At 50.7% G+C, this 16,113-nt stretch overlaps 1 protein-coding gene across 1 annotated transcript; it reads right to left on the reverse strand.

The window, feature by feature from the left end:
• On the reverse strand, positions 1-13,379 carry PLA2G2C (phospholipase A2 group IIC). Its single transcript, XM_007175171.2, has 5 exons — positions 13,306-13,379; positions 11,212-11,356; positions 10,219-10,236; positions 9,322-9,401; positions 1-152 (listed from the first exon to the last, which is right to left on the reverse strand). Exons 1-5 carry the CDS (start codon positions 13,343-13,345, stop codon positions 1-3), a joined length of 435 nt encoding a protein of 144 aa, XP_007175233.2. The 5' UTR covers positions 13,346-13,379.
• Positions 13,380-16,113: the final 2,734 nt, after the last annotated feature.

Below are 16,113 nucleotides of genomic sequence, written 5' to 3' on the forward strand. Positions count from 1 at the left end.
CTAGCATTGGAGTTTGCGCCTGCCGCAGCGGGGCCAGCTGGAGAAGAACTGCTTGAAGTTTGGGCAGGTTCTCTTCGAAGCAGATTGCGTGTCACACTCGCCAGCCCTTAGCCCACAGAGGCAGCCGACACCAGGACCAAGGGTGCATTCAACTGAAGGGAGACAGAGGGTCACAGGGGGCTTCCATCCACCCCCAGGGTTTGATTCTAAAGTTGGGGAGAACTGGGAGCTCGCTGCAAGGGGTCAAGGGTTGAAAATAGAAAGGAAAGGAACTGGGAGTTCTTTTCTTTTGTCCGCAAGCCGTTCCCCCACCATACCTGGACATGCCCCAAGGAGAAGCCTGGAAGGAAACAAGAGAAGGAGCAGGTGTGGGCTGCACAGAGGGGCCCTGGGTTAGTGCTGCCAAGCAGCACCCAGGCCAAGGACACGAAACCTATTTTTTCAGAACTCAGCTCCTCCTTCCAACAGCTTACCTGGCGTCTCACCTGGATGTCGCAGGCATCTTCAATGTAAGGCGCCCCAAAGGAAGCTCTTGATGTAAGTGTCCCCTTCCGCCCCCCCCCACCCCGCCCAATGAGCTGGTCCCCCACCCACACTCTCGGCTTGGGAAATGGTACCACCTCCCGCTCAAGCCAGAAAACTAGCAGCCAACCTTGATCCCTGCCCCCCTTGCACTTTCACAGCCCATCCACCCAAACTTCCATTGATGTCTCTATGCTTAGAATATTTCACTCTGCCCTCTTCTCTCCATCTTCTTGGCCACAATCCCAATCCCTGTCATCACCAGCAATTCCGCCCTAATGGAAGGAAATAAACAGGGACTGTCTTTATGATTTTTTTAAAAATTTTATTTATTTTTGGCTGCTCTGGGTTTTCGTTGCTGCACGTGGGCTTTCTCTAGTTGCAGCGAGTGGGGGCTACTCTTCGTTGCGGTGCGCGGGCTTCTCACTGCAGTGGCTTCTCTTGTTGTGGAGCACGGGCTCTAGGCGCGCGGGCTCAGTAGTTGTGGCTCGCGCGCGGGCTTAGTTGTTCTGCAGCATGTGGGATCTTCCCGGACCAGGGCTCGAATCCCTGTCCACTGCATTGGCAGGCGGATTCTCAACCACTGCGCCACCAGGGAAGTCCGAGACCGTCTTTAAATGTAACTTGAATTAGGTTCACTCTCTTGCTGAAAGCCCTGCTGTGGTTTCCTACTATTTGGGCGAAGACATCCCAAGTCCTTGCCATGGACTCCGAAGCAGGCTTGCCATGATGGGGCCCCTGCCAACCTCTCCATCCTCACAGACCTCCACTCTCTCACCTTCACTCTGCTCCAGGACCAATGGCCTCTTTATGTCACATGTTTTGTTTGGTCTTGTCCCAGGGCCTTTGCACTTGCTATTCTCTTTGTCTGAAACACTTCTCTCCGGGATTTTTAAGTGGCTGGATCCATCACACCTTTGGGTCTTGGTCAAATTTCCTCTCTTCAGAGAGGCTCTCCCTGCCCACTCCTTCTAAAGCTTCTCCAGCCACTCTCCCTCACATCCCCATTTGTTTGATTCACCGTACTTTTCACATCTCTTATTTCTCTTATTTGTTTACTTGCTTGTGTCTGTCTCTCATCAACAAAGTGTAAGCTCTGTGAGACTGGGGCTTCTTCTGTCCTGTCCCTCCCAGTATCCCCAGCTGGGATACTATGCTGGCACATAGTAGGTGCTCAACAGTCATTGAAGAAGTGAATGAAGCCTCAATGGGCCTTTGGGATTGAGTGTCTGCACCATGGCCAAGTGACCATTAGATGGGGATCTTTCATTTAAAGAATTTCACTTATTTATTTATTTATTTTTGGCTGTGTTGGGTCTTCGTTTCTGTGCGAGGGCTTTCTCCAGTTGCGGTGAACGGGGGCCACTCTTCATCGCGGTGCGCGGGCCTCTCACTATCGCGGCCTCTCTTGTTGCGGAGCACAGGCTCCAGTCGTGCAGGCTCAGTAGTTGTGGCTCACGGGCTTAGTTGCTCCGTGGCATGTGGGATCCTCCCAGACCAGGGCTCGAACCCATGTCCCCTGCACTGGCAGGCAGATTCTCAACCACTGCGCCACCGGGGAAGCCCCGGATCTTTTATTTAGTAGTCAGAGTTATAGTGCTCTGTGCATGGGTGCATATGCGTGTGCATGTGCATGCGTGTGTGCGTGCGTGCGTGTGTGTGTGTAGGGGATGTCTAAGGCAGCCTCCTTCTAGATAACTCCACCCCATTTCCACTCTCTTTTGAGGGTTGGGGGGGTGAGGAAGTGAGGTGGCCAGACTCCCTGATGTGTTGGCCCTGGGCAAGTTAGTTTCAGTATCATTTATAAAATGGTGATAAAAGCAATAGTATCAAAAATAAATAATGGTGTTTACTTCACAGGATCGTCGTGAGGATTTTCACTGTTGTCGCTACAGATGGAGTGGTCTGGATGTGCTCAGAACACAGAGAGGCCTCTATAAATGCTTGTTATTATGACGATGGTGCACCCTTAGCTTCACACGTTGGAAAAAGAAGGGCCCTTTGAAGCTGGACCAGTGCTGGCTATCATCTGTTTGTTTGCCTTTCCCCCTCTCCGAAGTCTACAATTCCTGCAGGAAGCTGTCCTCCCACATCTCACTGGAGCCTGGATTTCTCAAGACATGTTGACACCCACCCTACGCCTCAGCTGTACCTCTCCACTCACCCTCAGGAAATGTGCCAGGGATGGTTCCTGCCGCTCCCACTGTTCCTGGCGCCTGGATCACCTTTGCCTTCGAGCTCTCCCTTCCCCATCTGTGACAATCCTTCAAGACCCATCAGGCCCCAGCTCCCGCAGGGACTCCCTGAGAGCCTCCGTCCCCTCCAAGCCCAGGTCTGTCACCTCTGCCCAGCGTGCCCCTTGCTGCCCTCCCCTGGCAGCCGCCATGGTCTGCAGGGGCTCACCGGGTTGTTTGGCTGCTGCCCTTGGTGGGGCCCAGGGCTACTTGGGCAAAGGGCCCTGCCCCATCCAACCTCGCTTCCCTCCCAGAGGGCCTGGCACCTGTTGCTGTCACTTACCCGGGTGCTGCTTCTCTGGAAACTGGGAGCGAGGCACTTTTCTCACCCTTTCCTCTTTCTCATCCTTCTCCCTTTCTGTTTATCTCTTTGTCTCCTGTTCCTCTTCTTTAACATCTCTTCTTTCTTCCATCTCAATTCACCAAACCTCCTTCTTCCTTTCTCACCACCCCCTTTCTTGCTTTGTCTTCTGGTCTTTTCCAAAGTGTGGAGTATAATTCTTTCCTGCTGTTCAGTTCTACGTCTAACAGCTTGCCCAGGGTGCAGGCTGTCAGGACCGACCTGGAGCAGCCTTCTATTGCTGTGGACATCCCACAGCCGTTGTAGCATCAGGCCAGTCATGGGCTGGAAGAAGAGGCAGCCCTGGGCCAAGAAATACCATATTTGGAAGTCATCTTTTAAAAACAAGCCTAAGCCCAGATCCTGCATCTTCCAATCTGCTGATGGGGAAACTGAGGCATGAAGAATGGAACTGACAGCTTTAGGATATGCTTTCTCATTCCATGAAATATACCTCCACCAATGGGGCAAAGCAAGAAGGTCTACGTTCCTGCCTGGGCTAACCCAGACTGCCTGCCAGGCTGCTACCTGTCTGTGCCCGGCCTCTGACCTGGTCTCTAAACCCCCTCCTTGGGAGCTCTTGTTTTAAAGCTCAGGGCTCTAAATACCTCCGAGCACTGCCAACTCTCCAGTTCTCACCGCAGCCTAGACATCTCCTTTGAGCTCTAGATGCCAATAGGCTTGTGTTCACGTGACTCCCTCTTGGGTGTCTGATATGCATCTCAAACCCAACATGGCTCATGCCAGGCTCTTGCTGTGTCTGCAGAGTCTGCTCTCCCCCATCAGCACAAGCTCGTAGATGCACCACCATCCGTGGCTGCTCAGACCATGAACCTCAGCGTCAGCCTCCCTTACCTTCAAACCCCACGTCTAATCCATCAGCAGGTCCTGTCAATCTACCTCCCAAACACACGCAGCGTCTGACACTTCTCCCCAGCTATCGATCTGTGCAATGGTCGCTTCTCCCCATTGCTACTGAAACACCCCACTAGTGGCTCCCCGTTTCTTCCCCTGCTCCCCAACTTCTCTGTACAGGGGCCAGAGTGATTTTTTTTTTTAAAGTTTCATTTTTTAAAAAATATTTATTTATTTATTTATTTATTTATTTTTGGCTGTGTTGGGTCTTCGTTTCTGTGCGAGGGCTTTCTCTAGTTGCGGCGAGCGGGGGCCACTCTTCATCGCCGTGCGCGGGCCTCTCACTATCGCGGCCTCTCTTGTTGCGGAGCACAGGCTCCAGACGCGCAGGCTCAGAAGTTGTGGCTCATGGTCCTAGTTGCTCCGCGGCATGTGGGATCTTCCCAGACCAGGGCTCTAACCCATGTCCCCTACATTGGCAGGCAGATTCTCAACCACTGCGCCACCAGGGAAGCCCCAGAGTGATCTTTCTAAAGCAAAATCTGAGCAGATCACTTCCTGCTTTAATGCTTCCCCCTGAGACCGAAGGAGAAGGTGAGCCCCTCACCCCACGGCCAGGCCCCACCGGACTCATTCCTGGTGGGACGCCCACCCCCCAGCCCCTCGTCTCCTTCCACACTAGCTAAATGCCACCTCCTTAGAGAGGCCTTCTACAGCCACATAAAGTAGCCATCCTCCCCGCGCACCCACAGCCCCCGCCCTTCCGCCCACTGCCATCCTCATCCTTTAGCTTGTGGCCTTATTTTAGATGCTTCATAGCACTTGTCACTACCTAAGTGTATCTTTCTTTCTGAATATTTTATGGGCTGTCTCTCTCCCTTCACACAGGCAAGGAGTTTGTCTTTTCATTGCAGATCTTCAGCCCCAAACACGCTATAAACGCTCCATCCCAGTTTGCTACTGCCATACTGGCTGGGCTTACACGGCCTGCGGGGCAGTGAATGAAGCCCCCATCCCAAGAAACAGGGAGTCGGTTTCTCGGTCCAGATCTGCCGCCTGCATGTTCTAGCATGGCAGGCAAGTTGTTCCTCGGCTTTCAAATGAGGGTACGGGTGCTTGCATCGACTATTTCATGAATTATTTTCATTCACTCACTCATCAAACAAACAGGTATTGAGTTCCTAACCCGTGCCTGCCCTTTGGCTAGGAAGTGCGGAAGTACAGGTCTGAGCGAGTGGACCCCACACTGCATAGCTCTGGGCATCCTCTGTGGCCTTATGAGGATAAGCGCCTCCCCCAACAAGTGCTCGCTGCTCTCCTGGAATTCACATTCCAGTTGAGGGGAGAATCAGTGCATAAATAAACAAATAAGTAAACAAGAAAATGAGATGATGTCAGGTTGAGACAGATGCTAGGAGAGGAAATAGGTGATGTGTCAGCGAGCGGAGGTGTTGTGAGGAGGAAACTCAGTAGCAAAGGAGAAAGATCTTTGCAAACTACAAATTCCAATGGTTACCTGCTTCACCCTCCCCCTTCGGCAGAGGGAGAAGTCACAGGCTCAGAGATGGAGGTGATAGTGGTACCTCTGGCTGGAACCTGGGCTCTGCTGCCCACGGCCGGGCTGCCCGCTGCACTACAGATGCATTCATGTGTGGGTGGAGGGGGCGTCACCACTGGCAGATCTTAAAATCCCTTGCGAATGCCAAGTACTTACGTAAGCCCACTCAACAGAGAGCTAATGACCTCCCCGGTTACCTGAGGGGAGCCTTTGCCACTCGGCAAATTGGCCCCAGGGCTTGGGTTCCAGGCCTTTCTCTGCACTGAGCTCCCAGTGACATTTAGAGACATGGGCAGACCAAGTTGTTTTTCTCCTTTCCCTTCCCTGCTCACACCAACTGCATCCCGGAGCAGCCACTGGTTGCTAGGCAACCTGGGACCAGGCTTGGGTGCGGGATTTCAGAACTTGAAGGCTGGGGAGGTGGTTAACCCTTGCAAGGCAGCTCCTTGAATTGCAGTATAACCGGGGGTAGAGGGGGTAAGCTTTTATCCTATAAGGGGTTAATAACATTAGCTCAAGGGGAGGCAAATGCAGAGGAGATGCTTCCAAGAAATCTCTCAACAGTACTAAAGAAAACTCCCAGTGCTTTCCCACAAAGTAAAGGGGAAAAGGAAACTGAGAATAAACGAAAGAAATCTCAACTTCTAAAAGGAGGGGCATTAACCAACTAAGCACCTGCTCTGAGCTGGGTTACTTTAGTCAGTCCTTTAGTGACCTTATGAAGTTCTGATTAGTATCTCCATTTTACAGATGAGTAGGCTAAGGCCCAGGGGGGTTGTGCAATTATCCAGCTAGAAAAGGTGAAGCTGGGATGCAGGCCTAGCTCTGCCTGACTCCAAAGCATGTGCTGTCTCTGGGCCTCTTAGCAGGGTACATAGAGCTAGAACAGAAAGATCTGGGGCCTTGCAGAGGGGCAAGCTCCTTCTGTTCTTCTTTGCCCCTTGGGCCAGGGCTGAACATTCTGAAATGCCTGTTGTAGATAATAAGACTTGCATTTGTGTGAGCCCCCAGTCAAGAGGAGCCCCCTCGCCCTCCCAGCAGCCCCATGCCACTGGGGAGGGTGGTGGGAGGCAGGAGCACCAGCGGGGGTCAGATGACCTGGGCCTGAATCCCAACTCTTCTTTCCCTGGCTGTGTGGCCTTGGCCATCTCACTTAACCTCTCTGAGCCTCGGGGTCCTCCTCGATAATGGGGAGAATAATGTCCACCTCAAAGGTTTCTCACGGATTCACAGTGCTGAGTGTAAAGCATCTGTCAGATGCTCATGAACTGTAGCTGTTGTTAGTGCACCTATTTTATGGATGGAGAAACTGAGGCCTAGAAAACTCAGGCCAGCAGTGTGTTCCAGAGCACTGGAAAGTCTCAAGACGTATGAGTTTTAATCTTGCCTGTTACCTTGGATCAAACCCTTCCCCATCTCTGGGTCTCAGTCTCCCCATTGCTACAACGAGGGTTTGGTTTGGATGGTCTCCAAGGGCACTTTCAGCTCTGGAGAAGGCCAGGACAGCGGGGCCTGGGGCTGGCTGCCTTGTTCTGTGCCCCTGGCCCTGGTACAGCACTGGCCCTGGATGGGCACCCAACGGGTGCTCAGTTGATACTGGGCGAGTGAATGGATGTGTGTGGGGTTCACTTGGGGTCTCAGCACACAGTGGAAGCAGACTCAGGACTAGATGCCAGATGACCCAGCCCCCAGCCCTGTTCCTGCAATAGGGGTTTGGCCAGGTGGGGGGCGGGGACAACAGGGGCGTCAGCCTGGTCCTCACTAGCCGGGTCAGCCGAGGAGGGGATGCTGATGGCCTGGTGAGGATGGGGCAGCATCCCTCCGTGCTAACTCCCTAAGCAAGGTGTGGGACTCTGGGAGCCCTGGTCAAGCTTCGGGAGCAACTGGCTTCTGTTGCTTGGCAGGCGCCAGCATCTGCAGAAAGCAGGGCCCGGCCCCTGCCTGCACCTCTCACCGTCCCCCAGCCTGATGGGCCAAGCAGAGAACGCTTCCTGTGCCACCTCCTGGGCCTCCAGCCTCTGCCCCCAGGTCACTCTCCTCCACTTCCTGGGGTCCTGGGCTGCAGCTCTGGTCCCCACCGGGGAGGGTGAAGAGGGTGGATAAGGGAGCTGTTCCAGGTGCAGAGAGCCCCGGCTGGCCCCCGTGACACAGGAGCACGGGCGGAGGCTTGGCCTGGGCCTGAGACCACAGGGCGGGAAGGTCCTTTGCACTGACTGAAATTCCACTTCCCTCCTCAGAACACCGTTTCCCTCCTTCCTTGGTCCCTGCGCTTTACAGGGGCATCAGAGGAGAGAGCTCTTAGAGCATATTTTCTCTCAAAGTGATGTTTTTCAACCATTCTAAGGTAACACTTAACATGACAGATGTTAAGATCAAGGCGAAAAGAGGTGAGAAGAAGCCATGTGAAAGTGAGACCATGAGCTGGGCTGAGAAGAGTCAGGGGCAGCTTTTCTGTGTGCCTCTCCGCCACCAACCGACCGCCAGGCTTGGCCCCTGCCTTCCACCATGTGGAGCCAAGAGGGGTGGGAGGAGAGGTCAGAAACTTGGTCCCTGGCCTCCAGAGGGCATCATGTGCCGAAGCAAACAATCCTTTGGGGACAACCTCCTCCAGTCACCCCCTCCCCCGCCCCTCCACTAGACCCTGATCCCTCCCCATCTCCTGGACATGGCCTTGGGGGCCTCATGGAGGGGACGCCTTGCTTTAGGCCTGAGGATGGTCACAGCCAGAGAGCTCCAACACAGGAAGTCTCCTTGAGCTCACATAAGAAAAAGGGGGTTCCCTCCCCATCGGTGGTGTGCTTGGGGGGGCCGAGAAGCAGACTCTGCTGAAGCTGGTCTCCTGTCTGCAGGGGCCTGAGCCATGTTTCACCACTGGGACCAGGGAGACTGCACCATCCTAACGCTCAGTGTGTCCTAAGCCGGAGCCCTGGCTGGGGGCTCTGGGAGATAAGTGGAAGGGAGGCAGTCCCCCGGCCTCGGGAGAAGACAGACGATCTCCAAGACACACTCACAGCTCTGAATAAACACACAAGGGGGTGACGGCAGTTCACGCAACTCCCCAAGGCCAAGCGGAAGGCGAGCCACACATTCGAAGGGGCATTCAAACCACCGGTTCCGCCGAAATGAATGGCGTTCACGACAAGGCCATGGCCCAGCACCTGCAAATGGGCTTGTTCTTTAGATCCAACTTACCCTACACACCCAGCAGCCCCAGGACATGCTCTGGGAGATCAGGGGCCCCTCCCCACGCGCTGGACACTCAGTACTTGCCCACTCTGTCCTTGGCCCTCTTCCTTGAATGGCCTCCATGACACGTGGGTTCCCTTCCCTGTCCCCCTCCTATTGACTTTGGTGTCCCCCCTCTCCGCCCCCACACTTATCCCAGTGCTTGGCACGCAATCACCCTTCACAAATATTTGTTCAGCTGAACGACAGCTGAGCTGCTTTGTTAACACATGACAGACATCGGGAAGAAGCTTCTCAACAGCAGCAGCTGCCAGGCGAAGCTGCAGAATTCACTGTACTCCCGAGTCAGCAACTATTTATCGAGCACATGCAAGACCCCCGGGCGGGGGCGGGGGTGCTGTGCCCTGCACCCCGCCTCTGGAGGGAGCTGGGGGCACAGCTGCGAACGGGGACCAGGGAGGGACCGGGCCAGGACTCTCCGGAAGCTCTGATTCTCGGAATTACAGCTCTCCATCCCAAAGCACTTGGAAAAAACTCTCATTTCCCCAAAGCTCTCTGGGTCCACAAGGCTGACCTTAAGGAAAGGCCCAGTTTCAAAGACATTCCCTACAGAGAAGGCAACTCACAGATCACGGTCCCGTTGGCCACGTGGAACTGGTAGCCGTTCAACACGGGCTGGCAGCTGAGCCGCTTCAGTTTCTCATAGCAGCAGTCGTGGGCCAGGCAGCACCTGGGGGCTAGATGGAGGGAGATGAGAGCTTTCCTGAGGGTGGCCCTGGGGAACTGGCTGGAAAGGATTCACATGCCTCCTCCCCCCCAGGTGAGAAGGCAGGGAGGTAACTTCCTGATGATATTAAAAATCACAAAATGAGCCCTCCTCTACCTACTGCTGACTCATGAGCTCTGCACAGTAACCCTAGGATGTGCAGTCCTTGACCCCATTTTATAGGAGAGGAAATGAGGTCCAGAGGTGAATTTCCCAAAATCATACGGCTGGAAGATGATAGAGTCAGGACTCAAATCTAGGTGCCCATAACTTATTCATTCATTTAATGACTTTTGACTGAGCACTGAATATGTGCCCAGCCCTGGGAGAGGCTCTGAGCAGACAAGGGTCAGAACATCAGGCATAATCCTTCAGTCTTTGCTCTCTCGAAGCTCAGGGTTGGCCAGGGGAGGGGTGGGCGTGCCGGGAGGGGAGAGCACTGGAGGAGAGAAAACAGCTGGGGGACGGCCTCGGCCCACCTCTTCCACCATATCTGAGTGGCAGGAGCACAGAGATCTGGGGCTGGATTCTAAGACATGAAAAGGATCAGCTTCCGGCCGATGTCCTGGGCTGGACGCTCTGTCTTCCTCACTCACCATCCCCATCCACACGTGGGCTCTTTGCCGTTGGTCATCGTTGGCTAATAGTGTTAAAATTCTCATCAGCCACGGGACTTGGAAGGGGAGGCACAGAGTGTCAAAGGGCCCGGACTTTGAAACAGGCAAATTCTGGTTCAAATCTTGGCCCTGCCACTCAAGGGCTGTGTGTCTTTGGGCTCTGTTGTTTTGCTTTGTGGGTCCCTCACCGTTGTCACCTGTAGAGTGGGGATGGTGGCATGGCCTCGGCCACGTGCTGGGAGCATTAAACCAGGCCCTGCATGCAAACCACCAATCCCAGGGCTCAGGATGTGACGGGCATTTCATCAGTGTCAGGTCCCCTCAAGGGCTCTGGGGTCCTTCCAGCTGGAACATTCCATGGTCTCATGAGCCCAACCCAGAGGAATCAAGCTCCAGGGGTGATATTCAGGCCTTACTATGGGGATATATTTATCCACACTACGGTGAAAGTGACCAGGAACATTTTGCTTCTTATTTCTTCGAATAAAAAGACACACAAACCATCCTGTTTCCTACCTCCCTGTTCCCTCCCCAGATTAACACCAACCTCCACCTTTTCTGGGAATTCACCCTCCCCCACGCCCATCCTTAGAAGTAGGCCTGGCAGCCAAGTTTGTGTCATGTGTCCTCACCCAGATGGACAACTTTTCCAAACTGGGCCACTTGGATTCTCTTTCCTGGAAAATGGAATTAGGACTGGGAGACAGTTGGTCAGTCTTGCTGCATCTGTAATCCTAAAACTGGAGGCCTGAGAGAAGACCACGTTTACCATGAGGACTGAGAGCTGAACATTCTAGAGCTCTGGGCAGGGCTGACCACATAATCTGCAAAGCCTGGTGCAACATGAAAACGAGGGGCCCCTTATTCAAACATTGTCAAGCATTTCCAGAAGGTGACAGAGCAGTGAACCTCATGCGGGCCCTGTATAGCTGCATAGGCCACAGGAAGCCAGCCCCAGCCTTGGGTTCCTCAAGACCACCCTCCCACTCCCATTCAGTTGTTTTCTTACCCTCAGGCTCACCTGAATTGGTTTCGGTTCCTTGCAATGCAAGGGTCCTAACACCCTCTCTCTCTTCAAGCCTGGATTTCAATGCAAATCAACCGACAGGAGGCCTCAGAGCCTCTGCACTCACCTGTCAGTGTCATCCATGGGGGTCCCTATGCCCCCAAGCCCGCAGTAGCAGCCGTATCCATAATTTGAGAAAAAGGCGCTCCGCCCTGTGATGTGTTTGACCATCCTTCGAAACTGCCAGAAGCTGCCATGGGTGGGGGCCATCACTGCCAAGGAGAAAATAAAGAAGAAGAGAAGATGTGATGAGAAAGATGCTGCTTTCAGGTCCCCTAGCCAGAGCGCTTAGCATTCAGATATCAGGAGACCCCTAAATGTGGTGCCTGGGCATCAGCCCCTTTAATGGGGACAAGATAGGGTCACGTCTACCGCGTCACACAGCTAGTGTCTCGCTAGCCCAGGATGAGAACCCAGTTTCCATGACATTCAGGACAATACTATCAACTACAGTCTTCTCCCCAAAGTAAAAGACTACCATCCTGGGCAGAAATACTCTCAGATCTGATGTTAAACATTAATGAGAAAGGTTCAAAGCCAGAAATGTCAGTCCTTGCAAATACCATCAGGCATTTACAACCTCACAGGAGAAACAAAATACTTAAGAGGCAGAAAAAGTTGTCGTCAATCCACTTTTTTAATGGCAAATACACATGGACCTAGCAATTTTTCCTTCTACAAAATGCTTAGGAAAGTGAGGGGGGAAAATTTTATATATATATATACATATGTATATACATATATATATACAGGGATATTTGCTGCAGCATTATTTGTGATATCAAAAAATTGGAGACTACCCACATGCCCAGGGACAGGGAGATAATAACTAAATGATGTCTTGAAAACATACTACTTTTAGCAATATCACTAGGCAATGGGACTGAGGAAGTAGGTGGAGAAAAACAACAGGCAACATTTATTTTAAATACTTTTCTGCTGTCTGATATATATATATATTTTTTTTTTTACAAAAAGGATTTATTACTTTTCTATTGAATGTATGAAATGTATGTATATAAAGGCCTAGAAGGATGTATATCAAACTCTGAAGAGTGCTTACATCTGAGTGTAGGAAAAGCATCAGGGTCTGGGAAGGATGAGAAGGGGCTTTATCTTGTTACTCCATATTCTATACTCTTGTTACTCTGTGTATTTTTCTTTTTAATTATAAGCAGATATTACTTTTACAATAAAAAATAAAATAAAAACGTGAACTTGAAGAACAAAACCAAAGACAGGAGGTTTGGGGAAATTTTCCCAGGAGCCTTCCCATCTCATACTGTGATTTTGGATGCCTTGTTGTCACAAAGCATTGCAGAGGGGGCCAAAGCCTGGGGGTGGTCTCTGGGGCCGGAGCAGCCCCTGGAGAGAGGGCAGGACCACACTCAGACACTGCTCTTGGGGTACACGATGGGGGCTGCAGCAGTGGCTCTTCCTGCACATGGGTCCCCTGCCTCTAATATCATGATCTTGAAAACTGTAAATTCCACCACTGACTAAGGGAAAAGGGAACCCCATTTTTGACATTTTGACTTAGGAAGCCCAAAGTGATTGCTTCACAGCTGAAACAGATAGAAAAATGGATTTGAGCAAATCTCTGCTCATCTAATCAAACCAAAGAGTCAAAGAGTTTTCCAACAAACCCAACACGGTTTCCTAGTAAGTTCTCTTTCACTTTGCAGAGGTATGTAATCGGATCTCCTGGTAGCAATGACTTATAATTACTAATTATTCCATAGGTCACCATAAGAATGGCTTTCTGATGAGAATTAATCATTCCTAAATTAGCTAGATATATGTCTGCATTTTTGTTCTGGAATCCACAAGACTTTAAATAAAGGCAACTAGCATCCAAATGAAAAAAAGACTCCTGAATGGTGTGTGTGTGGTGAAACAATAGTCAAATGCCCTCTTTCTCAGCAAATGGTTAGCAACCTTTGATTTTCTAGACGTTCTGTGAGATCCCAACACCAAGAACAACCCATTTTGTAGAAGAAACAGAAGCAGCAGGACTTTGGTGGGCGCCGTTCCACTCCCAATTCCCCTTTGAGTGACACCTGACTTCCCCTCACCTGATGCTACCTGAGGAGAGGCCACCCCGGACACAGACATACAGACAGGACAGCGCCTTTGAGCTCACTCAGCCGTTACTACTTACGGCAGGAGACAAAGACCACGAGAACCCCAAAGACCTTCATTCCTGCGGGGACCAGGGGGTCCAAGGCACCAGGATCACACTTTCCTCTGCTTTCGAGGGCTCTGCCAGCTGAACTCCTGTTTGGGGAGGAAATAACCAAAATGAGGGAGGCCACGTGGATGTGAAACCCCAAGCACAGTGCAGGCCTTCAAAAGCCCTCACTGGAGGGCTCGGAGCAAAGAGACCTTTTTCAAACCTAATTGTCTCTGAATATGATAACCCCTCGGTTATGTAGACCTAAATATAAAGATGAGAAGGGTTCAATTGTTAGAAAAGTGCACGTTGTTTTTTTTTTTTATTTCTTTCTTTAGCAATACTATGCCTTCATCTTTTTTTTTTCTTTTGAAGATTCAGTATTTCCTCTGTTGCCAAGTTGACAGGCAAACACTATATGGCTCATGTTGGAAATCCAGTGTGGGAAAGTCTGGCCCCATTTGCATGGTAGTCCCCCCTCTGTTTTCCTTCCTTGATGCCCAGGTATCTTATTCATAAACTTAGCCCCTCTGAATCTGGCTTTCCTCTCCTAAAGAAACTAAGATTGCCTATCAGTAATTTCAAACATTTGTTAGAAATTAGTTGGAATCTAAAAAAAAAAAAAAAGATACAAATGAATTTATTTACAAAACAGAAATAGACTCACAGACATAGAAAACAAACCTATGGTTATCAAAGAAGGCAGTGGGGGAGGGAAGGATAAATTAGGAGTTTGGGATTAACAGATACACACTACTGTATATAAAATAGATAAACCACAGGGAATGCTACTCAATACTCTGTAATAACCTACATGGGAAAAGAATCTGAAAAAGACTAGGTATATGTATATGTATAACTAAATCACTTTACTGTACACCTGAAACTAACACAACATTGTGAATCGATTAAACGTCAATTAAAAAAAGAAAAAACACTTAGCAGATCACTGCATCATAACAATTTATTATTTCTTTTTTTTAAATAAATTTGTTTATTTATTTATTTTTTGGCTGCGTTGGGTCTTCGTTGCTGTGCGCAGGCTTTCTCTAGTTGCGGCGAGCGGAGGCTACTCTTTGTTGCGGTGCACGGGCTTCTCATTGCGGTGGCTTCTCTTTGTTGCAGAGCACAGTCTCTAGGCATACAGGCTTCAGTAGTTGTGGCACGTGGGCTCAGTAGTTGTGGCACGCAGGCTCTAGAGTGCAGGCTCAGTAGTTGTGGCACGCAGGCTCTAGAGTGCAGGCTCAGTAGTTGTGGCTCACGGGTTTAGTTGCTCCGCGGCATATGGGATCGTCCTAGACCAGGGCTCAAACCTGTGTCTCCTGCATTGGCAGGCAGATTCTTAACCACTGCACCACCAGGGAAATCCCATTTTTATTTCTAATAAAGTAAATTATTTGTAAAAAAAAAAAAAGAAAAAAGAAAAGAATTCATAAATGCCAGGTGCTATTTTCTTTAAGGGCTTCATGGGTGTTACATTATTTAATCCTCACAATAACTTAAGAGGCTCTATTATCAGTTTAGAGATGGAGAAACTGAGGCCTAGAGAGTTTGGACAACTTCCTCGTGCTCAGACAGCCCCCTACTGCACAGACTTGTGGGGACCAACTAAAATAATGCAAGTAAAACTGCTTGGCACTATAAAATGCTGTACCAGGCGACCACACCCTTATTATTATTATTATAGCATCTTACAGAATAACCCGAACGAACTTTTTGGCCAACCCAATATTATTAGCAATGGTAGCGGTAGCCATATCCGGCGCACTTCCCACAGGACGACAGAGGAGAATGCAGGCTCAGGGTCCCACATCCTCACATGGAGTCCCCACTAGTCAGTCAACAGCTCTCTTTAAATACAAGTGGTTTTTATGCACTCCATCATAAATCAGGCTAAATCTGATAAGGTCGAGACTTGGAGTATAAACACTCGCTCAGCAGAGCCTAGAGGATTTGGCAGGTGTAGAGCTTCAGCTAGATTTGCACTCCGTGGCAAAGTTTCCCAGGAAAATTTCAAAACAAGCGTCCTGCTGAAGCGTCCTGGGAGACTTTGCCATTTTTGCCCTCATTGGCAAGTTTCTGGTGGATCCTTCGAGACTGGGCCCTCACCGGGCCTGGTCCCAGGCAGCCTTCGTTTCAGATGCTGCATAGGATGTCTTTAAATGAGGTTCCATCTTACAGCTGGGTTCCTTTGTCTCTTTTGAGTGTGAAAAAATAACTGTGTGATGGTTTAGCCCATGATGAGGGACTCATATCTTTCAAAAGATCGGGTGGTGACACTTTGGAGAGACAAAGAAAGGGACCTGGGTGCACTACCGGGAATGAGATGGTACAGACTCTTATTAAGCACCAACTATGCGTTCTTTTTTTTTTTTTTTTTAACAAATTTATTTATTTATTTTTGGTTGTGTTGGGTCTTCGTTTCTGTGCGAGGGCTTTCTCTAGTTGCGGTGAGCGGGGGCCACTCTTCATCGCGGTGCGCGGGCCTCTCACTGTCGCGGCCTCTCTTGTTGCGGAGCACAGGCTCCAGACGCGCAGGCTCAGTAGTTGTGGCTCACGGGCCTAGTTGCTCCGCGGCATGTGGGATCTTCCCAGACCAGGGCTCGAACCCGTGTCCCCTGCACTAGCAGGCAGATTCTCAACCACTGCGCCACCAGGGAGCCCTGCGTTCTTCTAATGAGACAAGACTGTGGCCCAAGTTGGGCCTCCAAGCTGACCAGAGACCAAATAGGTAAATATAGACTATATATAGATCGAAAGCCCCATGTGCAGAAATTCTATTTGGTCTCCATTGAT

Source organism: Balaenoptera acutorostrata, chromosome 1, assembly GCF_949987535.1.
Source record: "Balaenoptera acutorostrata chromosome 1, mBalAcu1.1, whole genome shotgun sequence".
Taxonomy (NCBI): Eukaryota; Metazoa; Chordata; class Mammalia; order Artiodactyla; family Balaenopteridae; genus Balaenoptera; species Balaenoptera acutorostrata.